Source organism: Macaca thibetana, chromosome Y (genome assembly GCF_024542745.1).
Source record: "Macaca thibetana thibetana isolate TM-01 chromosome Y, ASM2454274v1, whole genome shotgun sequence".
In the NCBI taxonomy this organism is placed as follows: Eukaryota; Metazoa; Chordata; class Mammalia; order Primates; family Cercopithecidae; genus Macaca; species Macaca thibetana.
The window spans coordinates 552,900-565,273 of NC_065599.1; the positions used below are offsets into that span (position 1 = coordinate 552,900).

The 12,374-nt window shown below is 33.3% G+C and overlaps 1 protein-coding gene across 27 annotated transcripts in view; it reads right to left on the reverse strand.

Annotated features, from left to right (window-relative positions):
- Nucleotides 1–1,785: 1,785 nt before the first annotated feature.
- Nucleotides 1,786–12,374, reverse strand: part of LOC126947160 (deleted in azoospermia protein 3-like) — a 64,663-nt gene continuing 54,074 nt past the window's right edge. For all 27 annotated transcript variants that reach the window (XM_050777840.1, XM_050777853.1, XM_050777846.1 and 24 more), the window contains 4 exons: nucleotides 10,945–10,979; nucleotides 9,349–9,420; nucleotides 6,282–6,380; nucleotides 1,786–2,714 (listed from right to left, as the gene is read on the reverse strand). In XM_050777840.1, the coding sequence (XP_050633797.1) occupies nucleotides 6,317–6,380; nucleotides 9,349–9,420; nucleotides 10,945–10,979 (171 nt within the window). In that variant the 3' untranslated portion in view covers nucleotides 1,786–2,714; nucleotides 6,282–6,316. The remainder of the gene's footprint in view (nucleotides 2,715–6,281; nucleotides 6,381–9,348; nucleotides 9,421–10,944; nucleotides 10,980–12,374) is intronic.

The following is a 12,374-nucleotide window of genomic DNA, read 5'->3' on the forward strand; positions in this document are numbered from 1 at the left end:
ATATTCTGGATAATGGTTATTACATATGTAACCATAGATACATGCATATACAGACACACATATGTATACATATATACACATATTCACATAAAAGAATTATGAATTTTTAGCCTAAATTCATAATTCTTGGACACTAAACTTCACAGTTTAACCTTTGTTTATGCAGAAAGCACTGGTTGGTACCTTGCAGCACTTTGGAGTCATATTTATGGTTATGAATCAGTAAGCTTATGAACTAATGAAATACAGGAGTGTCTGAGGAGAGTTTCCTCTCCACTGGACTCACTTACAGAACTGAGTACTAAAACTAGAGTTGTAAGAGGTGGTATTGATTTTTTTGATTGTATCCACGTGAAGTATATGCAATATAAAACATTTCAGCCTTATTAGGCAAATATGGTACCCCAAAATAAATTATGTAGAGACTAGGTCCAAAGTGTACAAAAACACAGCATGTTTCATAGGGTCCAAAATGAGGGGGACAATAGCCATGAGACAGCAGAGTCAGATGTATGTGTCAACACTCCTACTTCACACTGCTATTGATGAACCTCTTAAATTTATCTTTGTACCTAAATTTGCTTTTATAAGCTAACTCTGCCAGATTAGTAAACTGAACTTTACCCTTTTGCATTTTAAGAATCTAAACCTTGTTACACAAATCTAAACCCTGTTACAGTTCCCACCCAACTCCCCACCATTTCTGATTATTACATCAGAAATCTTCAAAAAACACTTTTGAAGAAAAAAATTTATTTTTATTCATTTATGCAAAGACAGTATCAGCAATAGGTAACAGAAACATATTTTTAAGTTTAGAATTAATTTTCCATTTTGAAAGGTTCAGGACTTTATCACTTTTATCTTACTCTTTTAAATACTTCACTCCAACAAAGGCAAACATTTATTCCCTAACTTTTCCTTAAGGTCATATTGGAATAATTACAACTAGCTCTTTAGAATATAGGTATCATTTATAGAAATCTGGAGACTTAATCACAGAATGATATATGTCAGAATGTCAAAGCACTAAAAAAGCTACAGATAATTTTTTAATGGACAAATGGTGCTTTCAATTTCTCAGGTGTAATAAAGCCCTCTTGGGAATTCTAAAGTTAAAAGACTCTTTCCTTCAGATTCAGAATGAAAATTTTGAGAAAAAATAGACCCCAGTGGGCACTAGTAATATGGCCCATAGTAACTACATTAATTTAGAGTCTCCATGTTTTAGGGATGAAGCCATTGAAAGGCCAGAAAGCCACTTTAAACTCATGTCCATGGCAGATAAAATGATGAAGACACAATTGTTTCCCTTAGAAAGGTATTATATCCCATGGCTACCATTCCAGGGCTTGGCCCTTGAACTGCTCATACAGCTACTTTCATTCTTTAGATCACCAGTTCTAAGAGCAAACCTCCTAAAAGACTAGTAAAAGAGGTGGGGAAAACAAGACTGTGGGTATAGCAAAAGAGCTCTGGGGCTCCAGCTGTGTGTCACAATGTAAAATGAGGACACCTGCTAATCTAGAAACAATGTTAACTTACTCAGTTAAGAATTCTAGCACGTTCTTAAGATATACTTACTAAACAACTTCATATACAGTTATAGTTATATATAACTAAACAACTTTCGTGGTTTAGAAATATTAAAACTACCTACTTTGACTCTTCTGGACATATTTTACTTTACAAAAGGAAATATAACAGGTTAAAAAACAAAAATAAAAATCTATAGCAAATAACTAATACTTCAATGTTTTTATAAAAACAATTCCTTTTGCATACTCTGATTAACCTTTGAGTGACATAAAGAAGTTACAGCATTCTTTAATACCAGTTTTTGCACAATTAGACATAGTCATTAAGTTTAGCATTTCAAAGAACAATGTTTTTACAAAAAAGAATGGTAACTCCTTGAGAAAGAGTTTAGTTTGTTAGTAAAGTTTAGTTTGTCTTGGATTCTTTAAAAAATTGGGCCCAGAATTTTAGTTATCTTAATTACTATCTCAATCAAATTAGATACGTATATGTAGATTCTAGATAAAAGATAAAATATTTTTAATAAACATATGTATGACTCACTGATTGGACTGTTTGCTTGGAGTCTGTTTTACTGGGTTTAGATAAGAAAACTTCAATAAAGCTAACTACATATTGAGTGCCACTAATTAAAAATACCATTTAAAAAATTTTGCTTTTGTGGTAAATTTCTAGATAAATCATAAATGCAAAACTCAATATTGTAAATACTGTACTGTTCACAGGTACTCGCAGAAATGAAATGCTTGTATTCAGACTATCAAAATTCTTGTCTTTCAAATTCGGTTTTAAAAACTTTTTTTTTTTGAAAATCAGTATTTCCTTTTTAACACTTAAAATGCAAATTTCAACTTTTTAAAAATCCTTGCAGATAAATCTTAATTTACTTTCAGTCTCAATTATTTTTACTTTCTGCAATATATTCAACACAGAACCAGGTTCTAAACAAACATCTAATGAAGAACAGTTTCAATGTAAGATTAAACTAGAGTTGAATAATACAACTTATACAGGAAGTTTCAGTGTGATTTACCAAAATTCAGAATTTCTGTAATAGTGGAAAACTTTCAGCTTAATATTCAAAACCAGCAACTTCCCATGAAACTGGATAGCTGAGAAGATCAAACAGATTTAAATACTGCCCAGCTTCTTCTAAAGTGATGCACTCTTTTAACCTGGAAAACATAGAAATAGTAATTTTATTTTACCGAAAATTTCTGATGACTACCATGGATCTGAAAATTGTCAAAACTTAAACCATTTGTTTTGGGTTTAAACATTACAAATAATGAGATAAAAAGATGATTCTTTTTGAGAAGGATTTTTGAACACTGGGATAATAAATGTACCAAGATGGCTAATTTTATTAAACAGTTTAGTTAAAAAAGAAATCAATAATAAATCCCAGTAAACTCAGGAATAACAGGACTTAGACTCAATGTCATTTTTTTTTTTTACTTCTTAGTTAATAATTTTGCAGTAATGTCCCAAAGACAGCTGTAGAAAATGAAATTGTAAAGAATACTGTTTTCACTAACTGAACTGCATCTAATAGGAACCACAGCTTGCAAACAGCTCTCCAATCTGAAATTTCATGTTTTTAGGTTAAAATATGTACGTTTTTGGCATTTTAAGACATATCATTAACCTATAAAGGTATATCATATTTAGAAATGAAGATAAAAATTTAAAATACATGCAAAACTTTCTTTTCATTCTATGTTCCCTACAGTGCAGAGAGAAGTGAGATGCCTTACACAGAGGAATGGGAATGAGCGAACAAGTAATAATATAATAGTATTTCCTTTTCTATAAAGCTAACTGTGCCCTTTTTCTAAGACTTCAGTTTCACTGTCATATAAATAAAAGTGGTTTCTGGAAGTTACCTCATCTGACAAAACAGTGATACACTATTTAGGTTAAAATCTAGAAAACTGGTCACCAACATTTATTTTCAGAGGTCATGTAGGAAACAAGATTGTGAAGGGGATAGAGAATTAAGACAACGAAGAGTGAAATTAGTTACGGAAATTGTAAGTACATTCAAAAATACCTCAGGCATTCTAATTCAATACAACAACATGTAGTCAATCAAAGTAGGTCTAGATGTCAGACAACTGCAGGATGCCAACTTCTGATTCCTCTCCCAAATAAGCAGAAAACTCTGAAGTTTTAAAGGGAGTCTTCTGTCTAACACCGGGTGAGAACTCAAGTTTAAAAATATTTTCTGGACTGGGCATGGTGGCTCACACCTGTAATTCCAGCATTTTGGGAGGCTGAGGCAGAAGGATCACTTGAGCCCTGGAGTTCACGACAAGCCAGGGAAATACGGTAAGATGCTCTCTCTTTTAAATAAAAAAAAAAAATCTTTTGGCTGGGCGTGGTGGCTCATGCCTGTAATCCCAGCACTTTGGGAGGCCGAGGCAGGAGGATTACAAGGTCAGGAGATCGAGACCATCCTGGCTAACAAGGTGAAACCCTGTCTCTAATAAAAATACAAAAAAATTAGCCAGGTGTGCTGTCATGTGCCTGTAGTCCCAGCTACTGGGAAGGTGCCGGCAGGAGAATGGCATGAACCCAGGAGGCGGAGCTTGCAGTGAGCTGAGATGGTGCTGTCTCAAAAAAAAAAAAAGGAAAAAAAAAAAAAAAAAAATTAACTAGCCAAGTGTGGTGGTGCATGTCTATAGTCCTAACTATTTTGGAGGCTGAGGCAGAAGGATCCCTTGAGTGAAGGAGATTGAGGTTGTAGTAAGCCGTGATTGCGACACTGCACTCCAGCCAAGGTGACCAAACAAGGTCAACTCAAAAAAAAAAAAAAAAAAAAAGATTATCTTCTGCTTTGAAAATCATTTAAGTACTACTGTAGACACCAATGTAATCATTAGAACTTTGGGCAAGGTAAGCTGATGTACAATTCCAGTTCTTTCTTTTCTAAATTGTAGAATGAAGCAACAAGAGAACCAACGTCAACTTTAAATATGTTTACTCCCTGTTGCAATGATGTTAAGAACTTAATGCTGCCATATGGCTCTACTCTTCTACATTATACAGGAGATCAATAATATAACCCTTTAAAAAGGCTGAGCTTCATCCTATATCCAGTCACAGATGGGGGGAAAAAAAAAGCTAGTTCTGTTTTAAGGCACAAAGTAATGGTTAAACATTTCCTTTTGTATGTCAACTGTGTAGCCAGTTTTGACAAATCTGGCAGTTCCACTAAAGGTTAAACATGACTTAGCAATTCCATTCCCAAGTGTATATGCAAGAGAAATAAGAACATCCATCCACACAGTAACTTGTACATGAATGTTCACAGCATTATTTATAACAGCTAAAAAGTGGAAATAATCCAAATGTCTTTAACAGATGAATGAACAGAATGAGGAAGTATCTATAAATAAAAAAGTGAAGTTCTGATACATGCTAGAATATTGATGAACCGTGAAAACATTATGCTGAGTGAAAAAATCCAGTCACAAAAGGCCACATTATATATGATTCCATATACATGAATGTCCAGGAGAGGATAATCCTTACAGAAAGAAAGTAAATTAGTGGTTGCCTAGGGATACACGAGTTCCAGGAAAATGGCAGGTGACTGCTAAGGTAGGCGTGTGATTTTTGGGGTGATTTAAATATTCTGAAAATGATTGTGGTCATGGCTGCACAACTTCAAATATATGAAAAAACAGTGAAGGGCACACTTTAGGTAAATTGTATTTCTCATATTATTTCAATAAATCTATTATTTAAAAAACACCTTCCCTTTATTAACCAGAATATTTCTTTCCCATTGGACTGACCAAGTTAGTTCCTTTTCATATTCATAGACTTAGAACTACAAGTACCCAGAAACCTTTAGTACTGTACCTTCTCATTTTACAGTTGTAAAAACTGGAGATTTAATAAGATTTATCTACTCAACATAGAAAGTGGGATCAGAAATCAGATCTTTCTGGAATTCAACTAGCCACATTCTCTTCCAATTCACCAACTCTGAATCAACCTATACTTCTTTTTACTCAACTTTTTACTGCTTCACTTTATCCCTTCACACTGTTCAGGTGTATCGTCTGAGTAAACCATTTCTTTTCTTTAGTTAAATATGTATGCATTAAGTTCTACTTCTTCTTCATCTTTTTTTTTTTTTTTTTTTTTTTTTTGAGACAAGGTCTCTCACTCTGTTGCCCAGGCTGGAGTACAATGGCACGATCATGGCTCAATGCAGCCTCAACTTCCCAGGCTCAAGCGATCCTCCTATCTCAGCCTCCTCTGGAGTAGTTGGGACTACAGGCATGTACCATCACAACTGGCTAATTTTTGTATTTTTTGTAGAGATAGGGTTTGCCATGTTACCCAGGGTGGTCTTGAACTCCTGAGCTCAAGCAATCCATCCACCTCAGCCCCCAAAAGTGCTGGGATTACAGGCTGCACCTGGACAAGATCTACTTTCTGTATCTAAAATTTTCTTTTACTATTTGGTCAAGGCAGTCAATTAACCCTCTTCTCTAGTAAACCCTTGCAGTCACAAATTTCTGCTGCAAGATTCTTCCCTAAATGTCACTACACTGTATCAAGGTTCGGCAGCAGAAAATGCACTCCAGGTAAAACCCACTCTGGGTTACAGTCAAATGCCAACAGTTCAATTAAATGCTCTAAGAAATCTCAAAATACATACACCACAGGAAAACAGTTTAAGGCTAACAGGTGCTTTTAAATTATGCATACTGCTCCTTTCATACCTTGAAGTAGTCATCCTGAGTAACAACAGAATTTATCAGTCTGTTCTCTTGATTAAACAGACAAGATACCACCGTTTGTATGCTTCGGTCCACAGATTTCTGAAACATAGAAGTTTTCAGTAATATAAAGATAACTCTTTCTTTCACTCACTTTTATTTTTTTGATGGTTTAATGAACATATTAGTTTATTTCTAAAGAAATGCAAAAAAAAAAAAAAAGCTAAAAGAGGCTCTGAGCAGTGGCTCATGCCTGTAATCCCAGAACTTTGTGAGGTCGAGGCGGACTGACCACTTGAGATCAGGAGTTCAAGACCAGCCTGGCCAACATGGCAAAACCCTGTCTCTACTAAACCCCATCTCTACTAAAAATTAGCTGGGTGTGGTGGCGGACATCCGTAATACCATCTACTCAGGAGGCTGAGGCAGGGAGAACTGCTTGAACCCAGGAGACAGAAGTCGCAGTGATCTGATATCACACCACTGCACTTTCAGCCTGGGCAACACTGTGAGACTCCATCTCAAAAAAAAAAAAAAAGAAAGACATTCATAAAAATGAGATTCACAGTTGTTACCACACATCACTCAGTGTGTAGTTTTCTGACAAATCAAAGAATTACTTTAGAACTTTAGTGATAGAATACTGGTTTAAAAAGCCCAATTTTTTAAATCCCTAATTGAACTCCAATGTTTCAAGAAAAAATACTCAGGACAAAACCTGACAATTATACTGTAACATTATGTTTTAATATTTATTTGCATTTTTAAATCAGGTATCAAATCAAGGAATTTATATTCCATTGGGACTTCTTCAGTATTATACATATTACCAGCACATCAACTACTTCCACACTCTCACCTATTTAACAGAACTTACGTGATGCAAGAGTGACAGTATTGTTATTACAGAAATTTGCAGTAATGATAAAATGAAAAAACAACCCTGTCTTTTCAATATTTGAATAATTACTACTGACTTCCCTGTTGGGAACTTCTGCCACACGTTATGGAGAGCATGCCATAAATATTTTCCACTGCTTAAGATGAAAATTGTTGTAAAAGAAAAGGGAAACATAATTCATACTAATTCTTCTTTTGAGGAGCAGAATTCTAGAGGAAGCCCTCCCATAGCATTCTGCAAAATCATATTAATACCGTATTTATTAAAGAATGGTTTTTCAAAATTAGTGGAACTGAAATATAGGAAAGGACTGCTGAATCAGAAACTTTATGTATATATTGAAAAGTTGGGGTATCCGAAATTTCAGCAACCTTTACATTAACTTCTGAATAAGTCTATTATTTAAGCTCCATGATTTATGGCTAACATCTTTAAATTTGGACAAAAATGTTTGCTTCTCAAAAAAAATTATTAAAGCTAGAAAAAAATATAAACTATATATTTAAGAAAAACAAAATTAGATGTTTCCCTTTTGTGGGCCATTTCCAGAGGGTGTAGTAGTTTCATGAATTAAGCATTCATTTGGCACAACATCACCTCCTGTATCAACTTTACTACAGTGATAATAAAGAGCTGAATAAGCCTATATTTAAAATAATGAAATATAATTAAACAGATACATGAAACTTTTAAAAGCCACTTATTTATTCTTCAAAAAGGTGAGCTGGTATCAAAAGTTTCAATGTAGGCTGTGTTGAAATTCAATTGTATTACTTCAGAAATCTTGTTTTAAATGAAAAGTTGAAATACATTAAGGCAGCCTTTTGTTTTAAAATGTCTTCCAGAAATCAACATAATCAGAACTAGAAGGACTATAAGAAACGAATGCAGTAAGGGAGTGTTTGAGAATTTTAGCACTTATTATACCCTTCAAATATCCAATTGTGATGCAAGACAGCAGCTCTGGTGTGTTAGAGGTAATACTTTTGGTTTCATTACTATTCTTATGAGTAATTAGCAGCAAAACATTTCTGTTTCTCTTCAACAAATTTTTTATGGCTGGTAAAGCCAGAGGCATATTCTAGGCAGATACATGCCAATTCTAAAACCACATTAACACTACTATTCCTGGATTATACCATCTATCAACAAGTAACTGAACACTTATCAGATATGTGGACCAGCCATTGTTTCAGCACACAAAAATCTGAGAGAGAAAAAGGCACTGTTGCTCTATGGGAGTTTACAACTGGGTTAAAAACAAGGTAACAAAATGTAAAACATTAATATAAGGCACCATTTAAAAATATCTATAGGCATATATGAAATAGAAAAAAAATTCAAGAAAGATGAAGTATGTTTCACTAATTCACTTTACTCAATAACCCCTTTTGCTATTCAACAGGCCACTGTGATGGCATCTTAAAAAAAAAAAAGGAAAACAAAATTATTCATATATTCCTACACGTTTTCAAAAACACATGAGATATACAATATTGAAGCACTTATCATGTTGGCTCCTTTGTTATTAAAATGAAAGAGGCGAAGAGTAGGAAAAAGAAGTACTTTGTTTCTATTCCCTCATGTTTTTGTTGTTACTTCTATATATAAAACCTCACCGCTTTCCCAATTTTCTGGAGTTGGCATTGTGGAAATCTCAAAGATACTAGTTCTTCCAATTTATTATTTATTACTATAGACATGATTATGGGTCACAGATACAGTCATATCTATGAAAAGAGGCCCAGAGAACTATTATCCTCAAGCAGCCAGTTAAAATAATAAAAAACTGTAATTCTGTGCTCTAAGAATGGGGTAATAATTTTATTTCACTCTATCTCCCTAAAAAAGAATTATGAAACTCAGTTTGGATATTTCAGCTATTTGATAGCAAACACACAAAAAAATAGATGCTGAAATACAGATGGGGACACCAAATCTCAGAAAACTGTTCTACAGAAAAGTCATTGCTAAGTATATTCCTGTCAAGATGTTATTCCATTACTTCTAAATAATACAGAGGTCTTCACTACAGACCAATTCTAAGTATTTTCTTAAATTTTAGGTACATTCCTCTAGATTAAAATGACTATCCAGGCAATTTGTATAAACAAGTTAAAGGCCTCAATAATATCTGAAAGTAAAACATTTTATTCCCTCTTCAATTACCTGATGATTATATACAGGCAACTGATATCCAGTGATGATCTGACCTGGTGAACCTGGATAAGTAGGATACGCCTAAAAGTAAGTTTACAGAAAGAATGAATTAATATGGTAAAACATTTTTTTCAAATTAGAAAGAAATATTATTCCCAATATAAAAAAAATGAAAAACTTGAAAATATTTCTTACTTTTCTATATACAACAATGCAGAATTCTAAATGAATGACTTTAGGAAAAAAGAAACATTCTCTGTCAAGTGCTAAGTCCCGTTGGGTGGCGCTGGGTGGCGCGGGGGAACAGACAAATTACAAAGTAGCGACTATTTCACCAGGCAAAGTTTACCTTACTGTGTACTTATTCCCACCCAAAAGTTATTTCTTACACTGGTGATAAGGTTCCATTAAGGTAGATTTGCTATTTATTTGTCAATATACTTCCAGACAGTTTTGTGTTTGACAGTATTATAGGTTAATATGTAGTTCTCCTACAGATATTATGGTTTTTTTTGTACCTCATTTTGAAAAACTAAGGGGAGTATATAATCCAAAACTGGAGAAGAGGCAGTACAACGTCTTACATATTTCAATAAATACTTATTGTTTGAAAACATATAGGTAGCAGCATACATGAATACACCCAGATTCACCATGTATTGGCTCACTGTGAATGTCAGAAACAAGGAGGGCTGTTTTCCTAGCCATTGTTTAGAGAAGGAAAAAGAAGAGGAGGTATACCCTACATGTTTCAAGTACATGAAAAATGCCAACAAATGAGAGACACTGAAGAACTATTTCACTACTATTTTGTTACTTTATTTTCCATCAAAGAAAATGTCTTTTAAACAAAGACATAAATAAAATGAACTAAGAAGAAAATAAACATTATTTATCACCAGTCAAACCTTACTTTAATTATCAAAATTACCAGGATCAGAGAAATCAGATGCCAAAAATTCACAGGATTTATATGTATAGTAAAACACATCAGAAATCTACATATTTCAGAACCAGAATTTATCCAGCAGTTTACATGAGCAGTCATCTGGAAATCACTGCAAGTAAAGAAGAGCTAGATGAACTGCTAACCTTAGAGAACAATAAACTAGGCAGAAACGTAAGAACAGCTGCTTTCAAATATTTTTGCAACTAGTTATAAGTGGGGAAAGAAGCTTGGGTGTTTTAGAGGTAATACTCCTTTTTATTTGTATTCTTATTTAAGAATAATTAACAGCAAAACATTTCCATTTCTCTTCAATTTTTTTTTTTTTTTTTTGCGGCTGGTAAAGCCAGAGGCAGATTCTAGGCAGATGCTCATTCTAAAGTAACATTAATACTACCTTTCTTAGATTACTCACTCTATCAACAAGTAACTGAACACTTACTATGTGGACAGCCACTGCTTAAGCACACTAAAACCCGAGAGAGAAAAAGGCACTGTGGTGTCCCTGGGAGATTATAATTGGGTTAAAAAGAAAGCAACAAAACATTAATATGAAGAACCACTTAAAATATTTATAGGCATATATGTTATGGAAAATAATCAAGAAACAACAGGAAGTACACGGTAGACTACTTCACTTTACCAGAGGACAAACTTACCTCCTTTGATCTCCAACAGGCCACTGTGGTGGCATCTTAAAAACAAAAAAAAGGAAACCAAAATTATTCAAATATTCCTACACATTTTCAAAAACACATGAGATACATAATATTGAGGTACTTATGCTGACTCCTTTATTATTATTATAATAAAAGAAACAGAATGGAAAAAAGAAATACTTTATGGTTTTAATCCCTGACACTTCTGTTGCTACTTCCACATATAAAACCTATTTCCTCAATTTTTTGGATTTTGGCATTGTGGAAATCTCAAATATGTTAGTTTTTTGAATTTATTATAATGGATATGATTATTGGTCACAGATACAGTCATATCTATGAAAAGAGAACCAGAGAACAACTATCATTGTTTTAGCATTTTAGCAGCCTGCTAAAATGAAAATAAATATAATTTGAATTCTGTGCTCTAAGAATTGGGTAATAATTTTATTCACTCTATATCCCTAAAAAATTCATGAAAGTCGGGCTGGATGTTTCATTCAGCTATTCGACAGGAAAGGTGAAAACTACATGCTGAAATATAGAAGGACACCAAATCTCAAAAAACTGTTCTACAGAAAAGTTATTGCCAAGTATATTTCTGTCAAAATACTCCATTACGGCTAAGTAATACAGAGGTCTTCATTCTAGACTAATTCTAAATATTTTCCTAAATTATAGGTATATTTCATGAGTTTAAAATGACAAACTATTCAGGAAATTTGTATAAACAAGTTAAAGGCCTCAACAATATCTGAAAGCAAATCACTTTACTCTCTCCTACATTACTTGATAATTATACACAGGCAACTGATATCCAGTGGTGACTGAACTGGTGAATTTGGATAAGTAGGAAATGCCTGAAAATAAAGTTTATAGAAAGAATGAATACGATAAACCATTTTTTTAAAATTAGAAATATCATTGCCAATATCACAACATGAAAAACTTTAAAATATTGTTTTTCTATATACAATAATGCAGAATTCTAAAGGAATGACTGACTTTATGAAGAAAAATATTCTCTGTTAAGTGCTACATTTTGGGTGGGGGAACAAATGACAAAGTAGTGACTATTTCACCAGGCCAAGTTTATTTATACTGTGTACTAATTCACACCCAGAAGTTATTTCTTTCACTGGCAATAATGCTCCATTAAGACAGATTTCAATGTAAGTTAGATAAATACATTTGCTATTTCCCTGTAAAGATACTTCTAGACTGTTTTATATTAGACATTATAGGGTAATATGTAGTTTTACAGATGTTATAGCTTTTTCTGTACTTCATTTCAAAAAACTAAGTGCAGTATATAATCCATAACCAGAGTAGACATAGTACAGTATCTTGTATGTTTCAATAAATACTTCTTGTTTGAAAATATGTAGGTAGTAGCATACATGAATACACCCAGATTCAATAATAGCTCA